This window comes from Cryptomeria japonica, chromosome 5 (assembly GCF_030272615.1).
Source record: "Cryptomeria japonica chromosome 5, Sugi_1.0, whole genome shotgun sequence".
Classification (NCBI taxonomy): domain Eukaryota; kingdom Viridiplantae; phylum Streptophyta; class Pinopsida; order Cupressales; family Cupressaceae; genus Cryptomeria; species Cryptomeria japonica.
In genome coordinates, this window is record NC_081409.1 from 633,254,494 (window position 1) to 633,270,586 (window position 16,093).

The window sequence follows — 16,093 nt, forward strand, 5'->3', positions numbered from 1 at the left end:
TGCTTTTGGTAGAATTAATTTGCTCCAACAAAGTTTGTGAGACCACATATCACAGGTACCCCTATGTCGTCGTATTTCATATCCTAGTTTGACAATGTACTCCTCGGACTTTAAAATGCTTTTTTAAATTTTTTATTATAAAAAATATTTTTTAAAATTGAAATAAATTTAAACATATAATTGAAATTAATTCTATAATCTTACATCTTTCTTCTCAAATTGATTTCAATAAATAGATAATTCACTTCATAGAAAAAAAACCTTTTACATAAAAATTTAAATATAAGACGGGCAATTAATTTTTGATTGATTGGGGCTAATGCCCCAAATAAAATGCACAAAGATATTGGTATTGAAGTCTGAAGGCATAGATGATTTTTCTCATACAAAACCTGTGAGCTAGACTATCGCTGATCACGCCTCTGAGCAGGCGTACGATCATATGTATTCCACCCAAATATTCGTCAATAACTACCGGAAACTACCTAGGATCCACATTTTCTAGAAAATAAGTTTAGTAGGTTTTAAAGCAATAAATTTTTAATTCAATGGCGAACAGTCAAGGGTCTAAGAGGTTTATGCTGAGGGTTTATGTCCGCGTAGTTTGAATCCGGGTCATGAAGGGCGCTGCTTAACTGTTTCGTCATGGGCAGCACTGATACAAAGGCAATCCAGCCAAGGTCAGGATTCACACATTTGCCTTTGCTTGCTAAAACTATTGTTGCAAGTTTGCTGTTGGTGTGTAAAAAATCTGTTTCTGTGCAGTGGAATGGCGATGGAAGAGGAGAAAGATGAAAAACAGGCAAACGAGTGCTGTCAGAAGGTATACTTCTTTTTTAAATTTAAGTTGTGCCGTTTGCTATGTTTTTTAGTTTGAACTTAAAATATGGTAGTGTTCAATCTGGGGAAATGTGGTGGGAATAACGAGAAATTGTATGAAATTTGAAATAATTTTTCACGTTCCGTGTTACAGTTGAAAGATAAGCTGCGCAAGGCGGAAAGTGGTAGACAGAAACTCCGTGAAGCCATAAATATCCTGGAGAAGGCAGTTCGGAAGGGTCAAGAAGAAATAGGTATTTTGAAAAAAGGTTTGTAGCCTCATGTAACCCTATTTTTTTTTGTCTTTGTTGGTGGAGTGGTTGAAATAGCAGTTGTGAATTGAAGTAGGTACACTGTGCTCCGTTTTTGGGTTGAATGGCATCGTATTTTAAGTACATTTTGTTGAACAGTGCTCGTGCTATGTTCTTACCCTAAAATATGTTCTTTTTGAATGTGGGTACCTACATGTCCATTATTTAGAGAATTTGAAGTCCCTTGCGAGAGATGAAGTTCGCCTTTGCGACTACATTGACTCAAACAAGCAAGCCATTTCTTTCTAAAAATAATATTTAGTTTTTAATGCTTAGTAGTATTTATAAACCCCATCTAATACAAATTTGGCTTCTCATGTCACGTCATTTCATTCACAACGCGTCATTTCATTCATCCTGTGTTTCTTCTCTGCTAGAAGTCGTCTACAATGTTCTTAAAATACAGACCAGAATGATCTTTCAAAATCTAATCTAAGTGCGCAATCAATTGATAAATGCCTTACCCTCAGGTTTTAAGTTTAAGGGCCCATTTAATGATTGGTTATCTCTTGCTGTCATTTGTTTTTTGCAGGTAGGATAAGCTGTAAGTAAATTTTGCATGCTGAACTTTGCTCTAATAACATCATGATCTATTGTCCAAAATGCTGTTCGTTTTTCTTTGATTTGATGATCGTTTTTTGAAGAGAGGATAACTGTTTTTCACCGTCTCCATTCCATAGGGATCTAAACTCATGTCACAAGGATGAGAGTCAGTCCCTTTTGCCTCTAGTGTACTTTAGTTCGGGCAACTAAGTTCCCTTATTTAAAATTAAATATTCAGAATCTAATTCTTACCAAATCTTATATGACCTCCTGTATATAAGATATGTCCTTCTGACATTTCATTCTCTTCATTTCTTTTCAGCTGTAAAATAGTACATGATATTCAAAGTTCTTGAGTGAGAGATTAGAAGGAACCTTCAAAGTTGAATCCAAGATTTCTTTAATCAATTAATAAAAAGGTGTCTCACCTTAGGTCTATTCAGAATTGCTCAGGCATCTTGCTCATGTAGAAAAATGACAATAAAATATGCAGCATGCAGTCAAGAATTCTTTTCATGGTACAACCTCTCTTTTGGGAGAAAGATACATGGCTGTGAAATCATGTATAATTTGAATACCATATCGGTACGAGATATTTTAGTAGACTCTCAAGAGCCTGAAAGTCATCTGCTAGAATTTTGAGAAATATCTTAATGAACATGACGAGCAATGGCAGATTCATAGCCCCAGAGATCTATACTGATCCAAATAGAGATATTGCTTAAGTAAAGTCACACTGAGATGCTACTATAAGGGCTTCTTTCTCAGCATTCGGTCATTTAAATTTTACATGGTCTAGTGCACAAGAGAGAAAATTTTTTTTAGTGAAACAATATAAGCTGTTCTGAATTCCTTCCTATAAGAGGAGATCTGCCAATGCAGTACAGAGTTAGCTGTAGCTTCTGTGATCTTGAGTACTTGCAACTATTAGTGGTGACTAACACATAAACATCACTTGTTGGGAAATAAACAGGCTCAATACCAGAGATTGTGAAGATCAATCTCTATCCAATAAGCTATTCAAAGAATGAGATACAAGGCTTGGATAGCTACAACATGAAAATCTGAAATTCATATGCAAATCTGAAAATTAAGTTGCCTTAATGTGGAAAATTATAATTAGATCCTTCTTCTTAATGATGGAAAAAATCAGCCTGTAAACCATGCTTAATAAACCTTTAGTATGTGAACTTATAAAAACAATAAATAATGATTAACATCAGCATAAGATAGCAGCAATAAGACATAAATCACAAACATAATATTAACACATAACACAGGTTTTATGCGGAGAAACCCTTGCGGGAAAAAATCCCACTAAGAAGAGAGGACAAGTTTGCATTATCAACAATAAATGTGCTTACAATACAATCACTTCCATTCTCCTTTTTACCTCCAACATAGCAGCACATATGTACATGCGAACAACCTCCTTATGCCTCCCACCCGTCCTTTGTTCTAGCAGAGAAAAAATTTATATTCAATTGTTACACATAAATTCTACATCCAAAATATTGAAAATATAGAATGGTTAGAGCTCCAAAACCACCAATAAAAATGTCCAAAGAAGCCTCTTCATTCCTCACGACCACAACCCTTTGAGTGCCTCCACGGAACTTGAAAAGGTATTGGTTTTGACTCCAATTCTTTCTTTTTAACTTGGGTGCCCATTCTTGCAAGATAAACATTACATTAAATGCATTAAATGATAGAATACCAAGAGACAACTGTTGCCTCTTCCAAGCGCTCACTTGGAGAAACCCATAGGTCATTCATTTGTCTGTTAAGGATATAGCTTCATTTGGATTGAAGCAAGTAATATATAACAACATTGAATGAAGGGTCATGTCCACGTAGGGGCATGACTTCTACGTGGCTTATGCCACGTAGAAGTCATGCCCCTACGTGGACATGACTCTTCATCCTTTTATTTATAGGCATCGACACTTGCTATGAACCAAAACCAATAACTGTGGCAGTTTCACGAACCAGCAAGTTGTTGATATTATCATAGAAGATTAATAGTTAGAGTTATATATATACACATCGGAGGTAAAACATATTCATTGCAGTGATCTTATTAAAGTCTATCCTCACTACATATTACCAGACTATTGTATTCTCTATCTCTGATCTAAATTCCTTAAAATGGTATCAGAGCCACGTTGGTAGAGAAATAATAAAATAGTGACACCTCTTTTCTAAAAAAAATTCAGACTTGCACTCAAAATCAAAGGAAAATCAGTCATGGTGAACAGTGTTAGAGTGGAGGATAGACTCGAAGGCGCATCCAACTTCGTCTCATGGAGAATTCGAATAACAACAATTCTTCAAGAACTCGAACTAGATGCATACATAGAAGAAGATACTAAGATCCGAAGACGAGCCAGAGAAAACAACCTGGAAAAGACACAACAACAAGGCTAAGAAAATTATAATTGATGCTGTTAAAGATCACATTCTCCCAACCATCTCAAAACTAACTACAGCTTATGATATGTTCAAGACCATTCAAAACTCATATGAAATAAATAATGCAAGCAGATTGCTCACTTTAAAACAGCAATTAATGCATATCTACATGAACAAAGGAGAAACAATCACATCCTATTTCATGAGGATTTCAGAATTAAAAGACCAATTGTCAACTATTGGGAATAATATAGATGATATGGAGCTATCTCTAATAGCACTTGAGGGATTACCATCCAGTTGGGAATCCTTTATTCAAGGCATTAGTGCTCGTTTGACACTACCAAAATTCGATCAACTCAAGAATGATTGTACTCAAGAAGAATCTCGACTAATCACAAGAGGATTGGGTCCAAACAAAGGGGGAGAAATTCAAGCACTACATGCTAACAAAAGCAACAAAGGGAAGAAAAGGAAGTTCAAACGGAAGAGAGGAAATAATCACAAAAGCAAAGGCTTCTCCAAGATTCAATGCTACAAGTGTGATAAATTTGTACACACTCATAGGTTCTGCCCAGAAAGAAAGAAAGCTCAAGCAACCATAGTTGAAGTCAAGGAAGTAGAGAATCCTCTGTTTTTCTTAGCCTTATCAAGCAAACTAAACTCAAACAAACATATGCGGATAATCGACAGTGGAGCATCTCGACGCATAACGGGTTTTAGAGATCATTTCGAAACCATTGAAGGCCACTCAACTGAAGAAGTTACAATAGGAGACAATTCTACCTATCCAGTGAAAGGAATTGGGACCTGCTCAATTCAATTAAGAACATGAGGTACATTACAATTGAAAGATGTTCTCTTTGTCCCAGGTATCAAAAGGAATTTGGTCTCTATTTCAGGACTAGCTGATCAAGGATATCATGTCACCTTCCATGAAGATAAAGTTCTACTTTGGCCTAAAAACTCCAACATAAAGAATGCTATTCCTATAGGATCTAGAGATGGTAGTTTATACAAATTATGTAATACTAAAAAACAAGCACTAAATCATGAAGTATCAAACTCTAATGAAATTTGGCATAGAAGATTAGGACATCTTCGATTTAGTGCCCTACCTTCTATAGGAAAAATTACCACAGGATTACCCAATCTAAAATCTGATCATGTTGGAACTTGTAAAGGATGTGCTCTAGGGAAGAACTCAAAAGGGTCCTTTCCCTCAAGTGAACACAAATCAAAAGTTGTACTAGAGAACTTGTCCACATTGATTTGTGTGGTCCAATGTCATTACTATCACTAGGGGGATTCTTGTATTACGTGATATTTGTTAATGATTACTCTAGGAAAACTTGGATCTATTTCATAAAACTCAAAGAATCAAATGAAGTGTTATTGAAATTTAAAGAATTTAAGGCCCTAGTGGAAAATCAATCTAGGAAGAAAATAAAGACTCTAAGATTAGATAATGGGGGTGAATATATCTCTGAAAATTTTAAAGAATTCTGCATTTCTGTTGGGATTAAGAGGGAGTGTACTGTACCTTATAATCCTCAACAAAATGGAGTTGCAGAAAGAAAAAACAGAACCATCATCGAAGCTGCTAAAGCCATGATGCATGATCAAAATCTACATATCTCATTTTGGGCTGAAGCCTCAAATACAGCTGTGTATATTCAAAACAGATGCCCTCATTCAATCCTAGAGAATATAACACCTGAAGAAGCCTTTACAGGAAATAAACCAGATTTAAGCCATCTAAGAATCTTTGGTTGCCACGTGTATATTCACGTTCCTAAAGAAAAGAGAACCAAACTAGAACCCTCCGGGAAGAAAGACATATTTGTTGGCTATAGTGAAACCACTAAAGGATACCGAGTCTATATTCCAGGACGAAGATCCATTGAAATCAGTAGAGATGTCAAATTTGAAGAAGATGCTGCTTATAAGCTATCTCTAAGTGCAGAAGATGATCTAACCGCAGAATCAGATGAAAATCCTACAATTGAAAATCAGAGGGAGAATAGCATAGAAAATCATGAACTTCAATCACCTAATTTCGAGAATGCTGAAAATCCTAACAAGAAAAGACCACTATGGGCAAGAAAGATGATTGAAGAAAATAATGTGGAACCCGATGAAATCTTCAAAGAGAATAAGAAAACAAGAAGTCAATCATGCTATGTTGCCCTCATGACCGAACTTACAAAATCTGAACCATCAAATGTTGAAGAGGCTTTAACATGTCAAGCTTGGAAAGATGCAGTGATTGAGGAATACCAATCTATCTTAAAAAATGATGTCTGGGACATTGTACCTAGACCAAAAGACAAATCAATTGTCTCATCAAAGTGGTTATTCAAAATCAAATATGCACCAGATGGTAGTATTGAAAAATACAAAGCTGGATTTGTTGACAGGGGGTTCTCTCAAAAGGTTGGAATTGATTACGAAGAGACATTTGCTCCAGTTGCCCGATATACTTCTGTAAGAACCATCATTGCTATTGCAGTTTCCAAAGGGTGGAAGATACACCAAATGGATGTGAAGACCGCATTTTTGAATGGTGTTATTGAGGAAGAAGTATATATAGAACAACCTGAAGGCTTTGCTACACATGATAGAAATCTCTATGTGTGTAGACTAAAAAAAGCACTCTACGGCCTTAAGCAAGCTTCCAGGGCATGGTACGGAAGGATAGATAGTTATCTCTCCAAACTAGGATATTCCAAAAATGAAGCAGACTCTAACATATACTTCAAAATATCGGATGGTGACATGTTAATACTTGTTCTCTATGTTGATGACTTGTTGATAATAGGAGAAGATCACCTCATTGCAAAATGCAAACAAGATCTTGTGGCTGAATTCGATATGAAGGATCTAGGTCTACTGCACTATTTTCTTGGCCTAGAAGTATGGCAAAAAGAGAATTATATTTTCCTAAATCAAGGAAAATACACCACTGATATCCTGACCAGATTTGGTATGATAGATTGTAAGCCTATATCCATTCCAATGGAAACAAATCTTCATAAGCTCAAAAGTGAAACAGTAGATTTAGAACCTACATATCCTACATACTATAGACAAATTATTGGATCTCTATTGTACCTGGTAAACACTAGCCCAGATATTTGTTACGCTACCAATGTGTTAAGTCATTTCATGTGCGAACCTAAGAAGATTCACCTAATGGTTGCTAAGCATATTCTGAGATACTTGCGTGGCACTATTGGACTTGGCCTGAAGTATAAAAATGTTGAGATACAACTCCAAGGGTATTCTGATTCCTACTGGGCAGGAAGTTCCATTGATCGTAAAAGTACAACAGGGTGTTGCTTTAGTCTTGGATCAGCTATGATATCCTGGTTTAGCAGAAAACAGTTAGTAGTTGCTCAGAGTTCCACTAAAGCCGAATATATGGCTGCCTCCATGGGAGCACGTGAGGCAGTATTGTTAAGGAAATTGCTAGTTGGACTATTTGGGAAGCCCCTAAACCCCACTGTGATTCACTGTGATAATCAAAGCTGCATCAAACTTTCAGTAAATCCAGTTTTTCATAATCGATCCATATAGAAATCCCATACCATTACATAAGAGATATGGTAGACAAAGATGTCATCAAATCGGCCTACATCAGCACTGAAGAGCAAAGTGCCGACATATTCACCAAACCTCTTGCAAAGTTGAAAGTGGAGTACTTTAGAGGTAAACTTGGTATGACTAAATTATAATGGAAATTTCTGATATTAATCTTAATCATATGTAATTGATATATTCATGAATATCTTGAATGCAATATTGCATGTATGTGTTATGTCATTGAAGGTGACGATCTTTCATGGGATGTAAGTGTAAGATCGCTATTGTAAGGTGACGACTTTCACAATAGCCTGATCTGTTATCAAGATTGACTACATTAAGTTGCTGTCGCGGAATGTGCCGGAAATCTTGATACTAAATTTGCTATGATGAGTTATTGAATTGTTATCATTAAATGATTGTTCCGAAATATGTCGGAATTTATGATAACAATCATATCATGATTGACTACATTAATTTGCTGTCCCGAAATGTGCTGGATATCATGATACTAAATTATTTCACCTGTGATAATGACAATGTTACAATTGTCACTAGAATCAAGGTTGCAATCTGATAAGACTTCAAGTAGTTGTTGTCCTAGAGTGCTGGATATCAGATAATCCATATCTCTTTGAGATATGAAGTATTTCACTAGTAAGTGTTACTAAGTGAATGATCATGTCAAATAAATGTGTATATCTAGAATGTTGTTCCTTAAAACTTAATTATGAAATTCAATCCTCTTTTGCTAAGAGGGAGTGTTAAGGATATAGCTTCATTTGGATTGAAGCAAGTAATATATAACAACATTGAATGAAGGGTCATGTCCCCGTAGGGTCAAGACTCTACGTGGCATAAGCCACGTAGAAGTCATGCCCCTACGTGGACACGACTCTTCATCCTTTTATTTATAGGCATTGACACTTGCTGTGAACTGAAACCAATAACTGTGGCAGTTTCACGAACCAGCAAGCTGTTGAACTCGATATTATCATAGAAGATTAATAGTTAGAGTTATATATATATATACATACATCGGAGGTAAAACATATTCATTGCAGTGATCTTATTAAAGTCTATCCTCACTACATATTACCAGATTATTGTATTCTCTATCTCTGATCTAAATTCCTTAACATTGTCCACTTCCGAAGTCATTAAATATTTTATTATAGATGTCCATAAGTGGGGAAAACAATATTAAATAATTGTGCTCTCAATCCACTATTAGTGTTGGTAGTGGAACCCATCACCCCTTATGAATGTATTCTAAACAATAGTGAGAATTAAATATTTCAAATTATTTTCCCAGTACATCCTAAGTGCCTTAGGACACTTTCCAAGGATGTTGGAACCATGTCAATAGGATTTACAAGGTAGATGGCACCTTAACCCTAACATCATTAAGCCTGTTGTTGAGACATGGACCAGCTAGGACTCGAACCTAGGACCTTCCATACGCTACTGGAGTACTCTACCACTGAGCTCTAGGTCCTAGGTTCGAGTCCTAGCTGGTACATGTCTCAACATGGTATCAGAGCCAGGTCTAGGCTAGGAGCTTCAAGCACACGAGAGGTGTGGCTTAAGGGGGGGTGTTGGTGTTGGAAATAAGCCACACCCGGACCGACGATGGATTGGTACAAGAGGGGTCAAAAGCTCAGTGGTAGAGCACTCTAGCAGTGTATGGAAGGTCCTAGGTTCGAGTCCTAGTTGGTCCATGTCTCAACACCTGTGAACTACTACTATCATTACCAATGCACACGACTAAGCCATTGATACGTAATAGTAGGTCGTTGACGTTTATTTTGTAGAAAATTCAATTTAAAATGCATTTTAAAACTATTTCTATAAAAATCTTGGAAGTCCTTAACTATATGACTTTTACGGCAAACTGAAATGAATTTAAAGGTTTTTTAAAGTTAATTGGATATCATTTTTTTTTTGAAGAAAATCCAATGAATAATGTAATTTAGGGTGTAGATGTTCGATTTCATTCATTCATTTTAAATTTTTCTAGAAATGTTTTGGCATACTTAGTTTGCAATATAAAACAACATGATTAAGCTGCCAATGTTCTACACTTTGACAAGAATGTAGGAGGCCTAAATTTTACTTATTGAATGATATTGGCCTTGCTACCAATGTATAAATCCTTGTCGTCATGAGGTGTTGATTCCCAAATTGAAATATGCTAACATTTATAGCTTGGTATTAGGAATTTAGGCTTTAGGTTCTAAAATCCTAGATCTCATCACTGTTCCAGACACACTTGTAGGAGAAAGATAATATTATTTTCGATTTGATAGCAAGGATTACTAAACTTGTACAAACCCTAGCCACTTATATTGATTCTCCAGGCCTCTAACAACTTAATGTCAGTGCTTTAAAAAATAAAAAAACTAGCAGTTAGAGATAACCAGTTAGCACAATCACTTTCTACAAGAAACCATAGTTATTCAAAAATAGGTTAACAAAATTCTTGGGTGTAAGTGGTTAAAGGGAAGAAGCACCTCTAATTGTGGAAATGGCTGTCCAGGCAAAGTTTGAAGAAGAAAAGGCACATCAAACCAAGGCATCAAAGCTTTGTGTTTGTGGCCTCCCAAAACTAGTTGATACCTCATAGGTTGGTCATGTGTTCTTGCCTGAATCTTGGACTTGAATAAGATCTCGCTTAACAATGCTTGGACACTATGGATAACACACGTCATTCAATTTAGGCTTGTATGAGAGTGTTTGCAAGCTCCTTGAACAAAAAAGAAACTCTTTTTCCTTCCACAAAAAATCTATGTTGATGTTGATCTCACATGATCCTAGGTGGAAGAGCTTCGTAAAGCTTGTATTCAGGATGTTTCTACTTGGAAATAAAACAAGTAGGCTATTATCAAGGATTGTAGGGTTGTCATTGTGATTCTCCCCTTGTTGGTTGGGAATGTCCTAGACTGTCAACATGATGGGGTTCTTGGGTCTCAATTGGTGTGATAGCATCTCCATTATTTGTTCAAACTGCAATGATGCTATCTGATCTTCACCAAGGACTTTTGAAGATGTTGTTGCATCGCAAGATCTCATCTTCCTTATCGAGACCCATATGAACCCTAAACCCTCTTGTCACTACTTATGTTTAGGACTTGGCTTTTTGTTGTGAGACTTGTAGGTCTGGTGGTGTTCATGGTTTGGGAGGGGTGGCTTGCCTTATTGATAATAACCTTAGGTCTAGACTTTCATTGATGGCCTCTAATATTCACTCTAGATACATGTGGCTCTAGGCTCATAGGGGGCCTCTTCCTCTTCAAATGTCATCATTTCAATGTGCTACTTTCCCCATGCCTCGTGTCCATTCATCATTCACATTGATGGTAATCCATTCCTAGAGCTCTATCTTGAGATTTTTAAATACTCCACATTTGGCAATATCATTCCTTTGGGTGATTTTAATGCTTGTATTGGGGCCCACTAGATACCAATTCATCCTCTTACAAAGGCTGATTTATGTCTACATGAGATGGATCTAGAGGAGTTTGGTTAAAAGAAAATTTCTGTTGATGGGAATATTATTGTTACAACCTATGGGGGACACCTTTGATTAGGGGAATCCTCGACCCTCCACATTCTTAATGGGCTCCTTTGCTTGCCTGACCTTGATAGGTTCAATTTCTTGCTTAATTGTGGTAGTGGAAGTGTCGTGCACTATGTTGTTACTTGTAGGTCCCTCATCCCCACGTTTATGCCTCCTTATTTCCTTAGGTTCCCATGTTGAACATGCTGCCTTGACGTTCACCCTTCATGTTTATTCTCATTCCTTTCACCCCTTTTAAACCCCCCACCATGTCCCTAAACATTAGACACACCACTATCCACTTTGTTGATGATTATACTATCAAATATGTAATGCCCCTTTTTGGGAGGACACTAAATCTTGCCTAATATACTTGTAGAGTTATTGCAAGTTATGTATATTCAGTCTGCTGTAGTAATTTGGACAGATTCAATTCGATGTTTTTTTCCTCTTTAAATGCACAGGTCTGCTGTTTATATCAATTTGATCTACTACCTATACTCAGATATATATATGTGTGTATGAGAATCCTTTCTATTCCATCAGGTCTGATTCTCTGATTATTGATATAATGTTTCCTCTTCTTTTCCTTCAATGCTTGCTTTATTATTGTTTGCAGATTTGTATTTGTGTTTTGATCCCTTTGATAAATGTTCATATCATTCTTCCAGATTTTCTTATAATTCTGTTTTAGGTCTGCTCCTAAATCTGCTTTTAACACTTTAGATATTTTGTTCTACTCCTTGGATCGTACCTTCTCAAATGAAAATTTCTCCTCTTTATATCCTCCAATGTAAGGGAGAGTCACACCTCTTCTTAATGGTCACAACCTTTCACAATTATTAGAATAATATCATATATTATTTACCTTATAATGGTCATTTATGTTGATAAGTTGTCTAAGCTAGTTTACTTAGCAACTTTCTCTTTTCAGTTTGTCAGTTAGATAGTTTAGTATCTTTTTGTTTTTTGTCTTTAGTTAAACTTTTTGGTTTTTGTCTTTAGTTAATGAACATTTCTTCTTAGAAACATTGTCCTTGTAATTATCTATTTAAGGAGACTTATATCTCCTTTGTAATTAATGCATTTGGTTTCTTTAATAACATTTTCATGGTATCATAGCCAAACATTTTTTTGGCGAAGTTTTAAATAAATTTTGTGAATTTCTTACTTGGAATTTATTTTCCAAAAATTTTTAAATGATTTTTTATGAAAAATCTTGCTTCTCAGATTGCAAGAGCTTTTTAGTTTTGGTCCCGCGTGATTTTTTTCTGGTTTTGTGGGTCAAGGGCACAATTTTCTGTGTTTTGGTGGTCGAGGGTTTGCGGTGATTTTCTGTGTCTGTTTTTGTGCGGCATCTGTGCTCTCTTTTTAGTGCGATTTGTATTCTTTGTGGCCGCAACTTCAGTTTTTTTTATTTCAGCCTATGGTCACATTCTGAGGCCGTGTCAAGAGGTGTAGGAGGTGTCGGCGGCTTCTGCCCGTGTCGGAGTTTATTCTCTGTGTGCGATGCGATTTTTTCAGTGCTGCGTCTGATTTTCTTGTGCGCAGAAGGGTTTTTGAGGTCGTGTCAGGCCTTTGCATCTGGCGATGGTGGCTTTCATGGTTTTTTTTGGAGTCGCGTTTGTGGATTTTCTGCACGATATCTCAAATTCTCTTCCGTGTTTTGGTGTCTTTGCACCCACGACCTAGGGTTTCACGACTCTCCTTTTGCAGTTATAAAAAAAAAATCAGAAGTTTTATGTTTCTTGGATAGTTTTTTCAATTTTCCAAAAATTGAGGGTTTACAAAAATTTCTGGGTTTTTTATAATGTCCTACAAAAAAATAATTATTTTGGGGTTTTATTTTTTTTGCTTAAAAAATATTGTGGGTTTTGTGTGATTTTTTAACCTCAAAAATCGTTTTGTACAAGGGTAATACCATTTTTTTCTAAAAACAAAGTTTTGTATTTTGTGCAAATTTGTCTTGGGATTTGTACCAGCCACTTGCTGAAGGTTTTTCTTTGATTTTTGACAGAAAAATTAGATTTTTTTACACTTTGTGTTTGACCCCGTTTTTTTGTGCATAACAAAACGGGAGGGATGGCGTTGTTGATCAACATCATGTTGGAGGCCAATCAACGATTTAATGGCAAGAACTACAATACTTTGAAGAAAAGGATGCTCTCGTTTTTTGAGTATCGGTGTCTCGATCAGATTGTTTTGGGTAAGTCTACTCGTCCCATAGTGGTGGGCAAAGACCAGGTTAAGTTTGATGAATGTAACAGAGAAGCGGTTATGTTGCTGAAATTATCAGTTACCGATAAAACGCTTCCAGAGGTGCCAACTGGTAAGACAACTGTGGAGATATGGACACATTTGAAAGATCTCCATGAGACTTCAGACACGAGTCGAGCATTCTTTCGGAAGAACATGCTGTTTTCAATGGCGTTGTTGATCAACATCATGTTGGAGGCCAATCAACGATTTAATGGCAAGAACTACAATACTTGGAAGAAAAGGATGCTCTCGTTTTTTGAGTATCGATGTCTCAATCAGATTGTTTTGGGTAAGTCTACTCGTCCCATAGTGGCGGGCAAAGACCAGGTTAAGTTTGATGAATGTAACAGAGAAGCGGTTATGTTGCTGAAACTATCAGTTACTGATAAAACGCTTCCAGAGGTGCCAACTGGTAAGACAACTGTGGAGATATGGACACATTTGAAAGATCTCCATGAGACTTTAGACACGAGCCGAGCGTTCTTTCTGAAGAACATGCTGTTTTCAATGATGATGGATGAGAAGATGTCTCTGCAAGAGCATCTTATGAAGATCAAGGATATACGCGATCAATTGGTGGCCATTGGTCGCAAGATGGAAGAGGAGGACATGGTAGTGATTATGTTGAAGAGTCTACCACGCTCCTACAAACACTTTATTGAGACGCTCAACATTACCTTCACTAATGTTGACTTGAAGTTTGAAGAGTTGTGCACTAAGCTGTGATGTCCCCTTTTCTTCGAGTGATAATCAATCAATTAAATGTTAAATAGTCCTAAGTCCTATGGGATTATTTAAATTTAATTAATTAGCAGTTGGACAAACTTTATTTTATAAAGTTATAATAATGTCAATGACAAATTATAAAGTAGAGTCACTTTTTGAGGGGAAAAGTAAATTAAGAGAGAAATAAAATAAAGTATTACTTTCAAAAAGGAAAAGTATTATAAAAGGAGGAAAAAGTGCAATCAGGATTCATTCTTGAGTTGTTATTTTCAAAGAAACTTTTCCTTGAGAGCTTTAGCTTGCAGGTTCAGTAAACCCTAGGGCGGAAACCCTAGAGGATTGCCTATTTGGACGGAAACCCAGATCAACCCACTTGGTGAATTCATCTCAGGATTCACAGTTGCACATCATTGATTAGTTTTCATGGAGATTCGATGATTTATCTTGCAAATTTTCAAAGGGGTTTGTTATTTTATGTATGGAGGCATTCCGAGTATGTGTTACTTGATGGCATTAGGCATCTTTTGATTTGTAACAGCAACATGTGTTTGTAAACAGTAATACTTTTCTATATCAAAGAATACCATTGGCTTATTTAGATTCTCCGTGTTACATTGATTGATTTCCCTGAAAATTTGTATTGTTGATCTTGCTTGTTCAATCTGCATGTTTGCATGTCACAATATTATATTATGATGAACAAAATATGAGCAAAAATGAAAACCCATATCAGATTTGAAGCAATATCTGAGTCTGGGATATTACAGTTGCAGCAAGCTCGGTGGAGACAACAGTTTGGTAGCAATAGTGACATGGTTAGTACAGAACAGGCGTTTACTGCCAAGGATAAAGGCACAGGCGAGTCCATTGAGCATAAAGGACTACACACATCTGAGAACGGTTCCAAGAAGAATTTCACCTGTCACTATTGTGGGAAGCTTGGTCATATCCAGAGGTTCTGCAGAAAGTGGTTGGCTGATTAGAAGACCAACTAGGGAGTCTCAGCAACAGGTTCATGTTGCAGAGCATTTTGAGGAGGAGTCGTCAACCTTCTTTGCGTTTTAAAGTTTTTGTCTTGTGTAGGGTAGTTAGTTAATAAATTGACCATTATGGGAGGGTATTAGAATAATATCATATATTATTTACCTTATAATGGTCATTTATGTTGATAAGTTGTCTAAGCTAGTTTACTTAACAACTTTCTATTTTCAGTTTGTCAGATAGTTTAGTATCTTTCTATTTTTTGTCTTTAGTTAACGAATGTTTCTTTTTAGAAACATCGTCCTTGTAATTATCTATTTAAGGAGACTTCCATCTCCTTTGTAATTAATGCATTTAGTTTATTTAATAATATTTTCAACAATTACCACCCTTCGAAAGGGTCACAACCTTTCATCATTGCTTCCCCTTTGAAAGAGTCACTTCCTTATCTTCTTCCCATTAACGCTTCCTTAATTCCTTTGCTCCCTTTTTTCTTCCTTCCCTCCCCCTCACCCTTTTTTTTTTCCCAAATTCAGTTTCTTCTCTCCCTTTTATATCTCATGTTTGAGGGAGTCACAACTTTTCATTTCATGCCTTTTGACCATTCATTAAACTTAACTAAATTTTAATTATATTAATTTTTATTTTAATTCTTTTATATTTTAATTTATTATTATTATTTATTAACAAATCCTATTTCAACAAGGGGACATTACAGTCCGCCCTTCTCAAAATTGCTTGTCCTAAAGCAATGTAGGTTTCTAAGAACTGAATAAATCAACCCTTGGAGATTGGTATTTCTTCTTTAATTTGGTTGACCCAACGCTTGCACCATACTATGGATATCTTTGTGTTAAAGCATGGCTGATCTTAACATATATTAAGATGAGGATTAGAA

General features: G+C 36.1%; 1 protein-coding gene across 3 annotated transcripts in view; it reads left to right on the forward strand.

The window, feature by feature from the left end:
* Positions 1-352: 352 nt before the first annotated feature.
* Positions 353-16,093, forward strand: part of LOC131028058 (uncharacterized) — a 133,816-nt gene continuing 118,075 nt past the window's right edge. For 2 of the 3 annotated variants that reach the window (XR_009102563.2, XM_057958241.2), the window contains exons 1-3: positions 353-680; positions 766-823; positions 974-1,088. Coding sequence is in view for 2 of the 3 variants with exons in the window: in XM_057958241.2 (XP_057814224.2) it covers positions 646-680; positions 766-823; positions 974-1,088 (208 nt within the window). In the remaining variant the exon portion in view is untranslated. The remainder of the gene's footprint in view (positions 681-765; positions 824-973; positions 1,089-16,093) is intronic. The other variant, XM_057958242.2, reaches the window with a different exon arrangement.